The sequence below is a fragment of the Ambystoma mexicanum genome, chromosome 14 (genome assembly GCF_040938575.1).
Source record: "Ambystoma mexicanum isolate Mex_15411 chromosome 14, UKY_AmexF1_1, whole genome shotgun sequence".
Classification (NCBI taxonomy): domain Eukaryota; kingdom Metazoa; phylum Chordata; class Amphibia; order Caudata; family Ambystomatidae; genus Ambystoma; species Ambystoma mexicanum.
The window spans coordinates 668,850,021-668,868,603 of record NC_090940.1 but is presented as its reverse complement, the minus strand read 5'-3'; the positions used below and the strand labels follow the sequence as shown (position 1 = coordinate 668,868,603).

At 50.0% G+C, this 18,583-nt stretch overlaps 1 protein-coding gene across 8 annotated transcripts in view; it reads right to left on the bottom strand.

The window, feature by feature from the left end:
• SYNE2 (spectrin repeat containing nuclear envelope protein 2) overlaps positions 1-18,583 on the bottom strand; it is a 1,840,150-nt gene that overhangs the window by 43,459 nt on the left and 1,778,108 nt on the right. For all 8 annotated transcript variants that reach the window (XM_069638223.1, XM_069638224.1, XM_069638227.1 and 5 more), the window contains one exon: positions 6,169-6,283. In XM_069638223.1, coding sequence (XP_069494324.1) covers positions 6,169-6,283 — 115 coding nt within the window. The remainder of the gene's footprint in view (positions 1-6,168; positions 6,284-18,583) is intronic.

Here is an 18,583-nt window from a genome sequence, read left to right as displayed (position 1 = left end):
TTGTTTCCACGGCAAGCTCATCTTTTTTGCCACCAAATTATGTTTTTTGATGTGTTTACCTTAAATTCATGTACATTCAAAATGCCATGAAGGACACACGCAGAACTAAGGTTTTATTTGCCTTACAGGGTCTGCTATCCTCGCCCTGAAGAAGGCTGCCATCTTTAATTTCTACAATCCTACCGCCGAAACGCAATTCTGACAAGGGGGTTATCACCAGCTCCTGCTGACTAGTCTTATTGGGACTATTAATATACTATGCCACTAATTGACTATCTGGCTCCCTGTCGCGTCGGCAAAAGATGCCTCTGATTTATTTGTGAGGCGCTAACTATCTTTCTCAAGGCAGGATCATTTCTCTGTTCCAACAACTTTTTCAACCTCAGAGCACGACAACACAAATAGGTTGTTGTACTACGGCACTATTGGCCACGCGATGAAAACGTTTACATTGATGTTGTTCCATTTTTGCAAGCCATCAATTACATTTATTACATGGGGTTTATGGCCCTTTCTGAAACCTTTTCTGTTACAAAGCAGGTCGCTTGGCCACGGCAAAAACCATGCTCCAGTGTCAAATGATTTTTGGTTTAAGGATATGTTTATGAATGCCATATGACCAAATGACTCAAGTGAGGATTCAGTTCAGTACAAACTACGATTATTTGCTTCTTTAAAATATATATTTATTTTTGGGGATGTATATTTTTCACCTAGAAACTGTCTGTGTGTGATTCATTTCATTGTTATATTGTCCTGTTCTATTATTTGTTTCTTCAGGCCATTGGTACCAGTTCCTTTGTTTTGTCTTGCTTAATTTGGTACATTATGTGGAGCACTAAGCCAATAGATCAACTTGAATCTACATTACCTGTTTGGCAATCTGTGCGTTTCCTTCTGGCATTCATTACCAATTATTTGATCGTCTGCCTTTGATTGACATTGGGTGAACAAATTAGGCTTTGAATTATACAGCCAGTTGTGCCATCCCCTCCCTTCTTTTGTTGATTGTTTCCAGACCCAAAGCCTGCTGAGCAGTGAGTTTTGGAAGAGGCACCGGTCCAACATAGCTATATCCCTACCCCCGTCGAGGGATTATAAAGTGTTTCATAAAATTGTGCTTCTGAAATATCTGTCTCTTCTGTCAAGTTTCGCCCTTGTGCCTCCTGATTAGCCCGCACATGCCTGTTATCGCTCTCTCTTCTCTCCAGCCAGGCCAACATTTTCCCTGCCTTGTCCCCTGCGTCTTGTATCTGACTTTGCCGAGCCCCGTGCGCCTCCCTGGCATTATCCAATGCCACACTACGCAGGAATTCCTGCGCCGTGGTCAAGGTCAACTTTGCTTCTGGCTCCGCGGAGGAGAGAAACTCCACCTCCGCCCGTCTTACCGCCCGCTCTGCCTCCTCCAATGCCCTTGCATGCTTTTTGCACCTAGCTGCTACAATGAGAGCGCCCCCCCCCTACAGTGTTGCCTTGTAGCTCTCCCACAGAGTTGTAAACAGTCCCCGTATTAATAGTGAAATATTCCTCAGTCTTGGTGGACAGATCTTCCACACACTCCGGGTCCCCCACGTAGCAGGTATTCAAATGCCATTACCCAGTGGGCCTGGAATGCCCACCTTTCAGCTCGATTAATAGTGAGGAGTGGTCCGATATCCCCCTGGCCAAGAACCTAGCGGATAACAGCCTATGAGTTATGTCTGATGGGATGAAAAAATAGTCAATCCTGGACATGGAGGCATGAACGCCAGAGGGAAAAAGAATCCCCTTTCCGTTGCGTGCAGCCATCTCCATGTATCCACCCAGCCCAGGGTAGTGGTGAAGGTGCACGGTTTAGTGCAAAGTGCCAGGTTCCTGGTACCCACATGCGTTCTGTCTAGACCCCAGTCCATCACCTCATTCAATTCCCCGCCCCCAGCACCGATATGTCGGTATGGCCCTGAAGGGTGAGCCCCTGCAATTCTGAAAGTAGGTCAGGAGCCAACGGTGGGGGCACGTACACAGCCACCATGCCCCCAGCTGGCAATCCACAGCTCCCATTTGACCAATACAAACCGCCCCCTGGGGTCAGACTTCACATACTCAAGCTGCAATGGGATCCTCTTGTGCAGGAGAATGAGTGTCCCTCTGGACCCCATAGAGAAACCCGCATGGAATGCCACCCTGTCCTTGGACCTAAGGAAAATCTTGCACTCTGTTCCCGCTAGGTGTGTCTCCGTAAGAAATACAATGTCTGGGAACTGCCCATTAAGAAATTGTAACACTAGTCTGCGGTTCACACTCAAGCAAAGCCTGTTGACATTCCATGTCATCATCAACACGTTCCCACTATGTTCATTCACCCCAGAGAAACCTTGTCAACCCTCTGGCCCTTGCTCCAGCCCGTTCCACCCGCCTCTCCTGCACGAACCCCCCCCCCCACCAACTCCCGGCCTACCCTGTGTCACCCCATTTCCTTGCGAGACTTCCTCATGCCCTATGTACTTCCCCAAACATGACACTCCAAACTCCATGTCCCGCCTCAAACCTTTCGGACATTCCCAGCTAGGCAGCAAACCAAACACAACCAGAACTAAAACCTCCTGTACCCCCCCACCAACCCCGTACTCATCCCCCTCAAACAGGAGCACCTGTCATAATATAAAATGTAGAGGCTAAAAATATCTTTCTCTATCTTTGAGAACCTATGTTCTGCAAGGTAAATAAAGGACGGTAACAGAAATGTTACAGAACCAGTCAGAAAGGGGATACTATGTAACCACTCAGCACTCCACGTGAGGTGGGGTGTTGCTGGCCTCACAATAGGGATTTCAGAAAGGAGAACAAGTATCACACAAGGGTCCAAAGAGAAAATAAAAATGGGAAGCCCAGGGGGGATGTGCAGTGGGCTGCAATAACAACATGAGGCTGCCCACAAAGTTACAGGAAAGTATGATTCCCAAAATAAAGCCTGAGAGTCCCAACAATGACTTCCATCGAAAGAGTAAAAGAAAGGGTGAGTGGGGGAAAAAGGTTCCCACTCACTCAGGAACATAGAAAAATAATCCACAGGTCCAGAATAATGTGCTGGGGGTCTCACAGGTGAGGGAGATTTAGCATAAATATGAGAATCGAACCGAACAAGTGTACCCAAAGCCAAATGCAACTCCAGGTACAACTCAGACCTCGTCACCCTTAAACACAAGTGCAGGGTGGCTGAGAGGAAATGGAGTGCTTCGTGTGCATTCTCTGACAGACTGGCCTGCCACCTGCTCCAAATGCAATACCGGCTCTCTGTCCATACTAAGAAGAGAGCTCACATCCAAACCTGCGTCTCTGTGGCATCTAGCAACTCGGCTGAACTCTTTAAAATCTGCAAGGAACTGGCCAACCCTGCCGCAGTCTCTACCTCTCCTGTCCCTTCCCAGGCCCTCTGCACGGCACTGGCTTCTCATTTCATCTCTAAAACTCAGAACATCCGGTCCTCTTTTTCCACCCCCCCTTCTACTCCCTGCTCTTCCTCTGGCCCTTCTTCAGCCACCTGCCCTCCCCCTTCTCTGCCTTTCCCCTGTTTTCTCCTGACGAGGTTTCTAGACAAGTCCGATCTATGACAGTCTCGTCAAAACAGGTTAATACCTTTTCCTCCAAAACTATCGAGGACCACATTTACTCCCTGGCTCCTGCTCTGTCCAACTTCTGCACCCACCCCTTTGCCTTTGGAGTCTTCCCTTCCCCCTTGAAGCACTCCCTTGTGCACCATCTTCTTAAGAAACCTTCTGCCGACCCTTCCTTTCCGGCCAACTATCGCCCAATCTCCATCACTCCCTTCCTGGGAAAACTCTTGTAAAAACTGGCCATCTCCCAGCTTGATCTCTACACTGAATCTGTTGGTTGTCTCCATGATCATCAGTCTGGCTTCAGAGCTGCCAGAAGCACGGAAACTGCTCTCCTGAACATCTGTGAAGACCTGCTCTCCAACCTGGATTCTAACACCCCTTGCAACCTCATCCTACTTGATCTCTCCTCCGCCATCCTGCTCAACCGTCTCTGTGATAACCTGGGCATCACAGGTCAGGCCCTGGCGTGGCTGACTTCTTTCCTCTCTGATCGACCCTCCCAGGTTCAACTTGGGTCCTTCCTCTCCTCCATCTCTATCTTTACTCGTGGTGTTCCCCAGGTGTCTCACCTTCTCCCTGGCTGTTCAACTTTTACCTGGAAATTCTGGCCCACTGCATCGCCACTCTCTTCCCCAACTTCCAGTGCTATGCGGACGACACCCAGCTCATCTTCAGGCTACCCTCAGCCACCTCTTCGCACTCTCTCATCTCGGACTGCCTGTCCGCCATCCAGGAGTTGTGTGCTGCCAATGATCTCTGCCTTAATGCCAGCAAGACTGCGAATCTTCTCATCGGAAAACACCTGCTTGGCCCTCTTCCTGCTTCCACCTGTGAGGCTAAAAACCCCGGGGTCATCTTCGACTCAACATTCTCCTTTTCTCCGCACATCTCTGATGTCTCTAAGAAGTCACACTACCAGCTCCACCTCCTCAGAGGTATTCTTCCTTTCCTCTCCTTCCCCCAGAAGCTCACTGTCTCCAGAGCTCTGGTTCTATCTAGGCAGGACTACTGCAACAGCCTCCTTCTAACTCTGTTTGCTTCTACTCTCTGCCCTCTGCAACTCATCCAGAACAGGTCCTTGGCCTCAAGCCCAGGGATCGTATCTCTCCAGGACTGAAATCTCTGCACTGGCTCCCAGTGGCTGTAAGGATTAAGTTAAAAAATCCTCTGCATTGTCCACAAGGCCTTCTGGGGCCTGGGGCCTCAATACCTTCAGCTCTCTCTTTCCAAATATCTTCCTGCTCAAGCTCTTCGCTCATCCGCCTCCAACTCCCACAGGGTCAGTCACTTCTCCAAGCAACGAGTTGGTGGTAGATCTCTTTCCTCGGCAGGGGCCTCCCTCGGAAACAGCCTCCCTACTTCCATGAAACTCGAGGAGAACCATCTCCAGTTCTGGAAGCACCTTGAAACCTTTCTCTTTGCTTCTGTTTTCTCTCCTCCTCTCCCCTGCTGACTTCCTGGCTGAAACTGAATCTGCACTGGGTACCTGGCCACCCTCTGATCTCGGGCCTAGCCCCCCTCCCCCCAAGCCGAACCAGTCGCACACCTGCACTGCCTTCCTGGTAACACCATCACTTAGGGACTGTTACTGTATCCCTACACTTCCCACTACCAGCAATGGACACCTGATGTCTGCACTTACCCTTGCACTTGCCACCAGGTAATCGTACTTCAGTTATTGTTAGTATCCTTATCCCATGTACTGCACTTTTCCCCCTCCACCCCTTCCCTTGCGCAATCTGAATGACACATGGCCTACTAGGATCGTTGTTTGTCCTCCCTCTTTCCCCCTCCCTTGCCTCGTCGGGCCTTGAAACACTTGTGTATAGGCGCGTTATAAATGTGATATCATATCATACTCATTTCTATGTAAAATTCTACTTAACACAGACTCACTCGCTGTTTCAGTCTCATTGTTTTCTTAGTGGTCTACAACCATTGTTGCTTTGGCTTTTTTCCTCCTGGCCCACGCCAGAGTAGTCATACAGCACTTTCTTCTCTAATTCGTGCAGCGGCTGGCCACATAACGTCAATGCAAAGCCACATGCAGGATGTGCTCAAGGTTACGTTACTGTCCTCGAGGGCGAAGCTTACGCACAGAAAATGTGCAAAGTGTGAATCTAAATGAGTGTTTTGCACACAGTCAGTGGTTACTCAGTTACTTGGGAGGATAGCTCAGGGGCAACGTGCTCGTGTTGGAAGCAAGGCGGCGCGGAGCAACACAGGTTTGATCCCCGGATCCGTGCTTAGAAACCTCTTCGGTATTAAGGGCATTATAAATAACCAATTAGAGAGGTGATGTGACTGGTGCTCTGGATCTAGGGAGCTGCTGGAGAGTGCCTGGGATGTGCACTCTGCAGGGCTGAAGGGCCGCAGCAATACTATTCAAGGATAATACGAAGCAGGCTTACAAAACCTACTGAGTTGGCATTGGTCCTTAGTGGCAGCTCCTTTCAGTCCTCAGAGAATGTACACACATTTGCCTCAAGACCCCAAGCAGATCAAATCCGGGTGCTTCTAAAGCAGTGTATATGTAAATGCTGCTTGCAGGCAGTGTCGTTGCACACATTACCTGATTGTCGATCCGGGACTTCCAGACTGACAAGTCCTTCCTCCTCTTGGCGGTCTTCACTGGGCTCGTGTTGCACACCATTACCATCTTCACTGGCAATGGTTTCCAGTAAATGCTACAAAAAAAACAACAATCACAGAGGATTATAAAAAAGGTCCATAAGCCAGCAGCTCATGCAGAAAACCACACAATAACGTATAATCCACAAAGGCCGCTGCTGCTCTGCGTGTCTAGAAATGCCCTCCACGCGATAGCAGCAGCCGTGCAAGAGGTGTAAAGGTGGACACCAGAGGATGCAAGAGGCAAAGGCCACCCTCACTCATTCCCAGCTGACCACAAAGACATGCTCATCACTCGCTCTCTTCCCATCAGAATCACACAAGATGCACAACAGAAAACATGCCCAAGTGAACACATCCAGATAACCATACCTCAACATGGACCCCTGAGACTTGCAACAGCCATTCGCTCCACAATGACTTCTAAATATGCATGTGGAAACCCCTGTACACCCTACCGTCTGTGCAAGGCATGGAATAACCAGCTGTAATTGTCAAGTACTGAGTATAATTAATACCAGCAGCTCTTTGGTGAGGTCCTAAATCCAAAGGACAGTCAATTGGCACTTGTGAGGGCACACTGTGCGTGCAAGCCATGTAGGACGCCACAGTCCATCTAACTCAGGGTTGTCCAACTCCATGCCTCAAGGGCCGGAATCCTGACAGGTTTTCAGGATATCTTTCAGTAATATTTATGAGAACAAATGTGCATACATTTAGAATCATTGTATGCACGTTTTGCTGATAAATATGAATGAAATCCAACATGTTTCTGGCCCTTGAGGCCTGGAGTTGGACGACCCCGAAACTGGCGTTGATATGAACTTCCCTAATATCTGCCACGGTTTCCAGTCAAAGAGCAAACAGGAACGACTGTCCCTGCTCGAGGGGCTCCCCGAAAACCTTTGCTTTTCATAAAAAACTGTTAAACAAAAGTGGATTATCCATGCTGAGGAAGGTATGAATTGAGCCTGAAAGACGAGGAGGCAGTGACCCCTCATTTGCTAAAGAAAATATCTTGTTGAAGTCTGGGCTGGATCTGTGTCCACACTGAAGACAGACAGGGCGACCATCAAACCAGGACTGAGCTCCTCAAAGCAGCTGCTGTTGCTAAAGGGAGGGGGAAGGAGGACTTGGCCTGGCACTGGGAAGATGAGAGACCAGAGCAGGAGCATAGAGGGGGTGAAGAGAAGAGGGTTCAGGACGCTGAGGCAGGCAGTTGACCGAGGCCCTCTTAATGTCCACCCCTGCGAGTACTCCAGGGAGGCATTATCCTATCGCCTCAGCAGCCAAGCTCATCATAGTAGAAGGCAACGCCCAAGTAGAGGCGACGAGAAGAGACCATATGAAGGAGGGTGGACGAATCCCTTAAGGCTGACCTGTAACCCCTTGAGAAGCAGAATGATGGGTGTGGGTACCCCATTGGCCCAGACTGAGAATCCAGAGGTGAGAAGACCCGAGAGGCAGAGAGGGGTGGGGGAATCTATTAAGCACAACTGAACCACAAGGAGATGCCCCTGTTCCCAGCCGTGCACCTCTACTTTTTACAGCGATAATGCCTTTTTGAGTTCCATATACTAAAAACGGTTTCTCATTGATGTGTCTTTGTAACGTCTACTTTGTTGGCCATCTTCTTCCCTTTCAGGTCCAACAATTGCTATATACAGGCATGCACTTTTGCGGTAGCTTGCCAAAGAACCCCTGGTCGAGAGAGAGTGAGAGAGTGAGAGAGAGAGAGATATATGGGATACATTACTCACCGTAATCGTATTTCTGATGCTTGTATCTGCTTAGATTCACATGCTGTGCATAGGCCGACATCTAGTGGAAGCTGCAGAGTATTACAGTTTGTTTTTCGAAACTCGAAAATTGGGCGTCGACACAGGGCGTGCCAGTAATACTATCCCTAGTGTGACGTCCACTGTACCCATGATCCCTCACGCGTCTAGGACCCTCAGATTGTATTTTTTCTGACATGAGGTAGCATGAGGAGTAGCGTGAGTACAGATGATCCAAGCAGATAGAAGCTAGATAAGATAAGACTACAAGCATCCATGCGCCTTCTCTCAGAGGGGAGGAAGGGTGGGTTGCATGTGAATCTAAGCAGATACAAGCATCAGAAATACGATTACGGTGAGTAATGTATCCCTTCTGAGGCTTGTGGAATCTGCTTAGATCACATGCTGTGCATAGATTAGCGAGCAGTACCAGTAGAAGGAGGTGGGATGTGAGAAGGGTCATGAGCAAATAAATGTCTTAGAACCGCTTGTCCCACTTGAGTATCTGTCTTGGAATGGGTGTCAATGCAGTAGTGCTGAGTAAAAGTGGGAATAGAGCTCCAAGTAGCTGCTTTGCAAATGGTGTCAAGGTGTACATTTGCAATGAAAGCCAGAGTGGCCCCAATGCCTCTTGTAGAGTGGGCTCTTGACGTGAAAAGCAGAGTCTTTTCAGAGAGGGAGTAACACAGCTGGATACAGTTAATAATCCACTTTGAGATGGCACCTTTAGAGACGCGATCTCCCTCTCTGCCTGTAGCTACGGAGACAAACAGCTGATCTATTTTCCTTAGCAGTCTGGTTTTATTTACATAGTAGAGGACCGCCCTACGCACATCTAGGGTGTGTAGTTTAACCTCAGCCGAGCTTTGTGGGTTTTGGAAGAAAGCCGGAAGCTTGATGGACTGGTTTACATGGAATTTGGAAATAAACTTAGGTGAGAACCTATGGTGTGTCCGTAAAACCAGCTTATCCTTATAAATAGTAAAGAAAGGATCCTGCACTGACAGAGCCTGAATTTCACGGACCCTTCTTATGGATGTAATGGCTACTAAGAAGGCAGTTTTATACGTCAAGTGTTTGAGACTTGTCTTATGCATGGGCTCGAATGGGGGGCCCATGAGTTTAGATAGCACCACGTTCAGGTCCCATCCTGGTGGTGGGTTAGATATAGGAGGATGAAGTCTCTTTACTCCCTCCATGAAGGCTTTAACCATGGGTACCTTCTACCACAACACCTTGCTATGTGAGGTGGTGTACGCTGACAGTGCTGCCAGGTGTACCTTTAGTGAGTTGAAAACCAACCCTGCGTCCAGCAGGTGGAGCATGTATGTCACGATTGTGGAAGGAGTGCAATCAACTGGGTTGATTTGTTTATACTGGCACCAGATAACGAATCTCTTCCATTTGTCGAAGTAGCAATGCCTCGTGTTCAGTTTCCTAGACTCTTTTAGGATGTCCATACACCTCTGTGGTAGATTGAGATGTCCAAACTCTATGACCTCAGGAGCCATGCTGCTAGGTTCATGGAGTTGGGTTGAGGATGCACCTTCTGACCTTGGTGCTGGGACAAAAGGTTGTACCAGCCCGGGAGTTTGATGGGATCGCACACCGAGAGTCTGCGTAGGTGTGGAAACCACGGTTGTCTCGCCCACATGGGAGCAACTAGGACGAGCGTCATTGACTCTCTGTTCATCTTGTTCACCACCTTCCTGATGAGAGGAGTTGGTGGAAAAGCGTACGCAAACATCCCTGACCAGTTCATCCACATGGCGTTCCCCAGGGAGTCTGGTTGGGGAAACCTGGATGCGAATCCTGGGCACTGTCTGTTTTCGCTTGTGGCGAATAGGTCTATAGTTGGGAAACCCCACTGAGACAAGAGATCTTCTACGATATCTCTGTGTAGACACCATTCGTGTTCCTCCGGAAGGGGATCCCTGCTCAAAGCGTCCGCTAGAGAATTGAGATCCCCTGGAACATGTTGAGATGACAGAAAGATGTTCCGTCTGAGTGCCCATATCCACATTTTCTGGGCAAGTCTGGACAGATTTGGCGAACAAGTCCCTCCTTGCTTGTTCAGGTAGAACATGGCTGTCGTGCTGTCCGTCCGGATCTGTACCGACAGGTTCAATAGGTGGGGCTCGAACGCTTGAAGTGCTCTGAAAACTGCCAGAAGCTCTAGCAGGTTGATGTGATTCTTGGCCACTGTGTGAGACCAGAGACCCTGAGCTGTGTGGTGGAGATGGTGAGCTCCCCATCCTGTCAGACATGCGCCCGTCGTGACTACCGCCTGTATCTCTGGATCGTAAAAGGGTTTCCCCTTGGATAGATTGTCTTTTGTCCACCAGTGGAGGCTTTGTACAAGTGTTGGCGAAACGACCACTAGATCGTCCCACTGACCTCTTGCCTGAGACCACAGTTTCGCCAACCATTCTTGCATGGGACGCATGCGCAGGCGCGCGTGGGGGACCAGGTAAATACATGACGCCATCATGCCCAGCAAACGCATTGCTTTGCGTGCTATTATCTGGCGACCGGTTTGATATTGCGGAATTTTCAGTAGTATATTCCGAATTCTTTCCTCTGAAGGAAAAGCCAACCCCTCTTGAGTATTTAAAACAGCTCCTAGGAACTGCTTGGAGGTGCTGGGCACCAGACTTGATTTTTTCTCGTTTATGGAGAAGCCCAAATCGAAGAGGTCGATAGTTCTTTGAATGTTTGTCCTGCAAATTACTGGGGTCTCCCCCGTGATGAGCCAGTCGTCCAGATAAGGATACACTGGGATTGCCTCCCTGCGTAGGTGTGCCGCCGCCACCGCCAGTACCTTGGTGAATACCCTTGGAGCCGAGGCTATCCCGAAGGGCAGTACCTTGAACTGGTAGTGCTGACTGTCCACCTTGAAGCGCAGATATTTTCTGTGCGCTGGGAACATGGAAATATGAAAATAGGCATCTTTCATATCCAATGTTGCCATGTAATCCCCCTTTTTTACGAGGGGAATTACCTCTTGGAGAGTAGTCATGCGAAATTTTTGGGGCTTGACATACTTGTTTGCAGGCCGTAAGTCCAATACTGGGCGCATTGTCAAATCTTTTTTTGGCACAAGGAAGTAAGTTGAATAAATACCCTTGTTTACCTGGTGTCCCGGGACGAGTTCTATCGCGTCCTTTGCAAGAAGAATTTCGATCTCTTCGAGTAGGATCTTCTGGTGGTCTAAGGAGTGTATTCTTTGTCGTGGAGGGTGGTTTCGGGGACGCTCTAGGAGTTCTATGCAGTATCCTGTGGACGCTGTGGACAGCACCCATCTGTCTGATGTGATCCCTTCCCAAGCTTGGGTGAAGATGGAAATGCGTCCCCCTACTGGGGATGCGTGAGAAGGGACCCTGAATGGAGCGTCACTGTTTTGGTGGAGGCGTGCCCCCTCCTTTATTGGGACTGCCTCTACCCCTACCACGACCTCTTTTGTTACCACTGCCATAATTCTGGGTAGACTGCTGGTTAGTGTTCCATGTAGTACCCTGGCCTTGGGAATAGTTAGAGCCTCTTTGGCAGTTTTGTCCGCGAGGCCGACGAAAATTGCCATTCCCTCTCTGGTTAGGGGGTTTGTTGGTTAGTTGCCCTAGGGACTTGAGTGTCTCGTACTCGTCCTTGGCATTCTTTAGTACGTCCTCGACCGCCTTTCCAAACAATAGATCCGGCTCCACCGGCTTATCCCTCAATGATGCTTGGGTCTCGGCCTTGAAACCGGACTGCCGTAGCCAAGCATGCCTCTTGATGACCGCGCTTTCAGCAATTAATCTGCCGACGTTATCCGCGGCATCAAAGGTTGATTTTAAAATGCAACCTGATATGGCTCTCCCCTCTGCCGAAACTCGTGCCAATTGGCTTTTTAAGGGTTCTGGGGCGGAGTCTATGAGAGCCGCGACTTCTTCCCATTGATGGCAGTTGTAACTAGCCAGCAGGGTGGTGGAGTTTGCAATCCTTGCCTGGTAGGCGGAAGTGGAGGCTACTTTCCTGCCCAAGCCATAAATCTTCTTGCTCTCCTTGTCGGGGGGAGCTTCGAACGATGACAAGGGTGTTCCCGCCCTCTTACGCGTGTTTGTAACAACCAGGGAGTCCGGTTTGAGATGTCCCCTTATGTATAGTGGGTCAGATTGGGCTGCCCTGAAAAGCTTTTCAATTCTGGGGATTACTGCTCTAGTGAGATTGGGGTGAACAAGGGAAGGGTCTATCCTCCTTTGTATTGATTTAAGGATAGGGATGGCCTGAGCAACAGGTCTCCTTACTCCCACTAACTCCTCGGCAAAGCCCCTCTCTTCCTGAGCACCCTGGGTGTCAATGTGGAAGTGCTGTGCTGCTATGGACAGGACCTCATTCAGCAGAGGTTGGTTGTCGACCGGGGAGTCGGTAACTGCGGGCTCTTTCTCTACTGGGGAATCTACCCTGTATGTATCTGGGTCGTCCTCTTCCTCCTCCTCCTCCTCTTGGTCCTCATCATCCCCGTAATAGCCCTTCCCAGTTTGTTCTTCGAACATGCCCACGTCTGGATTCTCAACAAAGGATGGATCTTCCTGGTATTGAGAATAGGGCTGTATATAGAAGGGGTTTGAAGCTAGAGTTGGTGCTTCACCCCGGGACTTTCTACTTGGGGGTATTGGATCCTTTGAGCCTGAGGGAGTTGACCTTTCTGGTGTATAAGAGAGAAAGTGTTCCGGGTCCTTGGCATAGAAATCTGCCAATGATGACATCCTTGACATTACTCTGTCTATGTCCTCACTGGACCATTCCTTTGAACTGGGAATAACTCTTTCCTGGAGTGCTTTCTCTGTTTTATCCTGACTAGACCTACTGGTTTGAACAGGGGTCTTAGGGACAACAGATTGAGATTTGTCCTGGCTAGACTTACTGGCCTGAACAGGGGCCTTAAGGACAGGGGTCTGAGACTTGTCCATCTGTTTAGGTGGAGTAGAATGTAGTTTTGGAGAGGAAGTAGGCTGGGACTGCTTACTTCGTTATTTTCCCCCCTCCCCGTGGGTGGAAGAGTGCTTCCCCGACTTTTGGGCCCTATCAGAGCTTTTCGATGCCTGGCGTCGAAATTCGGGGGTAGAGTCCCTGTCTCTGGAGAGTGTAAGGGAATCGGTAGCAAGGGAATTTCCGCTGCCTGCAGACGCCGACTCCTGGAGTGCGGCTTGGGGGTAGACGTCGGCGTCGTCCTCCGACGACCGAACCTCAGTCACTAAGGGGAGCGAGGCACTTTTAGCAACAGTGGAGGGTTGCTTGGTGTCATGAGGTGATCTTGAACGCGAACGCCCAGAGGACACCGACTCGGTGGACCGTTCTCTACGTGCCTCTTGGCGAGAACTCGACGTGCGCGTCGAGTCTCGGTTGGACTTCTGTTTGCTGGAAGTGGTGTGGGTAGCGCTCGTGTCGCCGGGGGTCTTCCCCATAGCTGCCCTGCCGGACAACCTTCCGAGGTCGGGGACTTGCGCTTGGCTGTCCATCGACGCCATATTGCCCTCGCCGTCCGAAAGTATGGCGTCGCTGCCATCGCTGAAGGCACCCTCCGCGGCCATGGCCTCTTGTCGCCTGGCGTGGTGGGCCCAACGCTTTGTCGAACGGTCCTTAAGGGTCTTCGGTTGAAACCGACTGCACGCTCTGCAATTCGCCTCGGGGTGGTCCCTCGGCAAGCAGAGGTTACACGTGGCGTGTCTGTCAACCCAAGGATACTTGCGGTAGCACTTGGGGCAAAATTGAAAGGGGGTACCCTCCATACGCACCCTATGGCAGCGGGCTGGGAGTGTAGGAATATAAGTAATGTACCTATATTAAACAGAGTGTAGGATATGTGCCACCCCCCACTCTCCCTACTTGCAGGGCCGAGTCCAGAGGACTTCCTAGGCCCAGGCCGAGGCCAGAGACCTTCCGAGGCCCAAATCCGTCGCTGTAGTCCGACTGTTGAATTTTCTCCGATCCGGCGTCGAGTGTCGATGTTCAGAGACTCGACGTAGAGGTGGAATACACGGGGAAATGAATAACAATATCAGCAAAATCTGACTAAGTCAGGGCACTCCACTCAGTGCTTACGACCAGCATGGCGGAAAAAAACAATCTGAGGGTCCTAGACGCGTGAGGGATCATGGGTACAGTGGACGTCACACTAGGGATAGTATTACTGGCACGCCCTGTGTCGACGCCCTTTTTTGAGTTTCGAAAAACAAACTGCAATACTCCGCAGCTTCCACTAGATGTCGGCCTATGCACAGCATGTGATCTAAGCAGATTCCACAAGCCTCAGAATATATATATATATATATATATATATATATATATATATATATATATATATATATATATATACTGGGGTTGGGGCTGGGTCCCAAACAACACTCATCCACTGTATATCCTGTTGCTGGACAGATTGGGAGGGGGCAGGCTGTCCATGATGGAACAGCCTCCACCTGTTGAATGGAGCAGGTTCCTTCCACTGCCGTTCCGTGGACCCCTCCACCCGAATTATAGATGAAGGGGCAGTACCTGGAGCCATTCAAGGTCAATGATCATGAGATCCAAGCATCTGAAGCACGCAGAGACCCATCGGAGGATCGCTGCAGTGACTACCATTATCTCTGCCAACCACTGTGTACCTGCTGTGTGCCATGAAGTGAAGCCCAGTGCCTGCCTCCTTAGAACTGGTGCGACCAAGCAATCTGAAGCCCTGCTCTGCATCAATAGCATCCTCAAGGTCATATCCCGAGGTTCGAGTCCTTGCTAGGTCTGCATTTCACCAGTACCTGCCGAGGACTGGACTGCACGGTTGCTTGGGCACCTTCCCACCTCATCACTGGAAACTTTGCTAGAAACCTCAGTACTCTGTTGCTGCTGTCTCTCACCGTGAGGAACGGCCTGCTGGGACCTGAAGTCTGAGTGCGTTGCTCTCAAGTGCGTTTTGACCTGCCACTGGGTCACACCAATGTCAGCTGCTCCTGAGCGGTCCCCCTGCGTTACTCGTATTTAATTGGAGAAATCTTCACCCTGTCTGGGGTCTCTGAAAGGGCTGACCTAACTGTTAGGAGCCTTTGAACCAGCAGCCTTCAGCAAGTAAGTCTACAGTGAGACATGTTGTCTACGCTGATTCCCTGTCTGTGGGTGCCTCTGGTCTTGCAAGTCTTGGGGGACTGAGAAAGCTTTGATCGCTGTTTGCCCCCACTTTGCAGACAAGCTGCCTTTGCCGAATGGCGGCCTGTAGGAATTAGCACCTGGTTCCAGGAGGAAGCCTCTGCACGGTACAATAAGAAAGGGGGCAGCATGAGGTGCTGGTAGTGAATGAAGGGGGTCAATGTCAGGGGCAGAACAGACTGGATTTTGTAGGGGTGTCCCCAATACTCTAATTGGGGTGGGTTGCATGTTCGGTGGAGTTGTGGGGCTGTCCCGCACATGTTCACTGATGGAGGAGGAGGGCTGGGAAACCACTTGGGCAAGACTGGCATACAAGAATATACCATAGACCCTATACGTCTTCAAGCGTCCCTATCACCAGTGATTTGTACTGGGTGTTAAGGTGGTGAGGCCCGGGTCAGGAATTCTCGCTGCGGTCACATAGGGCCTAGTAGTCTACCTTGACCTTTAAAAGTGTCATCCAAACAGGTGTCCTCCTGCTCCTCCAGAACCATCAAGGACCACGTTGAAATCCTTGCTCCAACCTTGACCAATTTCTACAATCACTCTTTCGCCACTGGTCCTTTCCCATCTCTCCTCAAGCAGTACCTTCTACGATCCTACTTGTCCTGCTAACTATCGCCCGATACCTATCATTCCTTTCCTGGGCAAACCTTTGGAAAAGCTGGCCGTCTCCCAGCTTATTCTCCACACCGAAACTGTTGGCTGCCTCCATGAACACTAGCCTGGCTTCAGAGCAGCCAGAGGCACAGAAACTGCTCCCCTGAACACCTGTGAAGATCTGCTCTCCAATCTCAATACCAGCACCCCTTCTGTCCTCATCCTCCTTGACCTTTCCTCTGCTTTCAACACAGTCAATCACACCATCTTGATCAACCGACTCTGTGAGAACCTGGGCATCACAGATCAGGCCCTGGAGTGGCTGACCTTCCTTTTGGACTGCCCCTCCCAGGTCCAACTTGGGTCCTTTCCATCCACCACCTCTCTCTCCACATGTGGTGTTACCCACGGCTCTAACCTCTCACCCTAGCTCTTCAATCTTTACGTGGCCCCTCTGGCCCACCTAATCTCCACCTTCTGCTCTAACTTTCAGTGTTATGTGGATGACGTGGATGAGACACAGCTCTCCTTCAGGCTCCCTACAGCCTCCTCTCCCCTTTCCCCATTCCAGACTGTCTATCCTCAATTCAGGATTTGTGCACCTCCAACGATCTCTGCCTTAATTGCAGGAAGACAGAGATCGTTCTCATAGGAACCCCTACTCCGGCTTTCCCTCTCTCACGCTGGCAACCCTCCATGGGCCCTCTACCTTCACCTTCTTGTGAGGCAAAGAACCTTGATGTCATCTTCGACTCCACCCTCTCGTTCTCTCCTCATATCACGGACTGTGCCAAGAAGGCCCACTACCAGCTGCACCTCCTCAGAGGTACTCCTCCTTTTCTCACTTTCCCCCAGAAGCTCATTGTCTCCAGAGCCCTGGTTCTCTCTAGGTTGGACTACTGTAACAGCCTTTTTCTCAATCTGCCTTCCTCTACTCTCCGCCCTCTGCAACTCATACAGAACAGGACTGCAAGACTTATCCTTGGCCTCAAGCCCAGGGACTGTATCTCTCCAGCCTCGACATCTCGCCACTGGCTCCCGATGGCTGCAAGGATCAAGTTCAAGACCCTATGTGTCGTCCACAAGGCTTTCTGGGGCTGGCACCCGCAGTACATTCAACACAATCTTCCTAAATAACTTCCTTCTCGAGCCTTCGCTCTGCTGCCTCCAACTCTCTGAGGGTCAGACACTTCTCCAGGCAGAGAGTAGGGGGCAGATCACTTTCCTCTGCAGGTGCCTCCCTCTGGAACGGCTTCGCTGCCCCTCTCAAACTTGAGCCGGACCACCTGAAGTTTGGGAAGCAGCTGAAAACCTTCCTTTTCCTCTCTGCTTTCTCTCCCTCCCTCCCTCCTCGGCTGGCCCATCTGTCTGCTGCACCGACTGGCTGCTTGGTTACTCTCAGATCCTTACTGGGTACCTGGCTCCTCTTGACGGTCTCCCCTGCACTGCCTCCAGGCCTGTGGCGCACTAGGGGCTGTATCTGTAACCTCCCTCCTTGCACTTACTCAGAGCCATGCTGTCCTGGCTGCACCGACTCAGAGCAATGCTCCCGTGATTACACTCTCCCCACCATTGCCCTTCCTCCGTCCCCTTCCATTTGCGCTACCGCGCTTGCACGATGTGAATGACAAGTCCTAGTAAGATGGTTTGTCTTGTCCTCCCTCTGTACCCTCTCTTGTTTTGGCGCGCCTAGAAACAAGCGTAAATGCGCTTTATCTTGTATCATACCTTCTTCATAGCTGGACAATTGGCTGAGAAGTTTCTACATTGAATTCCTTCAAAACAAGTTTTATAGGGCCACCTGCCTGTAACAAATGGAACTCTGAAAAAGGTAGCAGTGGTTTTTTCTTGTGTGTTAAGACTATATTAGACATTTTAAGGTTTGTGATTCTATGTAACAAGTTCTCTGTTGCGTTGGGTATCTCAGTGTGCATGTCTATTTACCTAACTGTGTTACATGATAAAGGGGTAGAGCGCTCATTCTGCCGTTACCAGACTCTGGATACACATATGTTTTTAGCGTGCTGAACTTGATGCTGCGCTGCATTACTAAATAGGATATGTGTGTACTTACCTGCATGGACCTGGTTTCCTCAGCAGACTTTGTTCTTGTTAACTGTACTTCACTCCAAGCTTACCTTCTCCTTCGTCAAAGCCAAAATCCCCAGCCAAGTTTGAGGGTTTTGGGCAAAACTTAAGTGTACTCTCTCAGACCCCCTCTGCTCCCGGCTGCCCTGAGCTCCCAACCTGGAGTCTCGAGAAGACCAGGCCCACATAACACACACGTTGTAACATTACCAGTACACAGTAAACACAGCACTGTTGGGGTGATTCTCACTGGACCTCTAAACATTGGTTATCATTTTAATGGGGCACGGCAGGGTAACAAGCTTTGTTCCCTGATCACAAAATGGCAAAATGGCTGCAACAGCACGCAGCCTAAGAGAGAACTTCTACCAGCCAGTGAGTTCCGGGAAACAGAGTAGGGGGTACATTTAGGGTGTGCTTGCCTGTGAGTCTTAAATGCTCTCAAGTTGCCTTGCCTGTGAAGCCCAGGATCCAGACTCACTGGGAAAAAGAGATTGGTCAACAGTGAGGTAAAAAAGCAAAACATGACTTAGGAGCAGGGCAACAGACACTCCACCCAGGATGACATTTACTACAACAAAATGTGAGAAACAAAAATAGGACCACTTTATCCAGGCATGCAAGCTACTTTCCTTAGGGAGAGCCTGTTCATTATGTGAACACACGTTTTTGCTCCAATACAACAGCCCTTTTCCTACACTTTCTGACAAGCGTAAC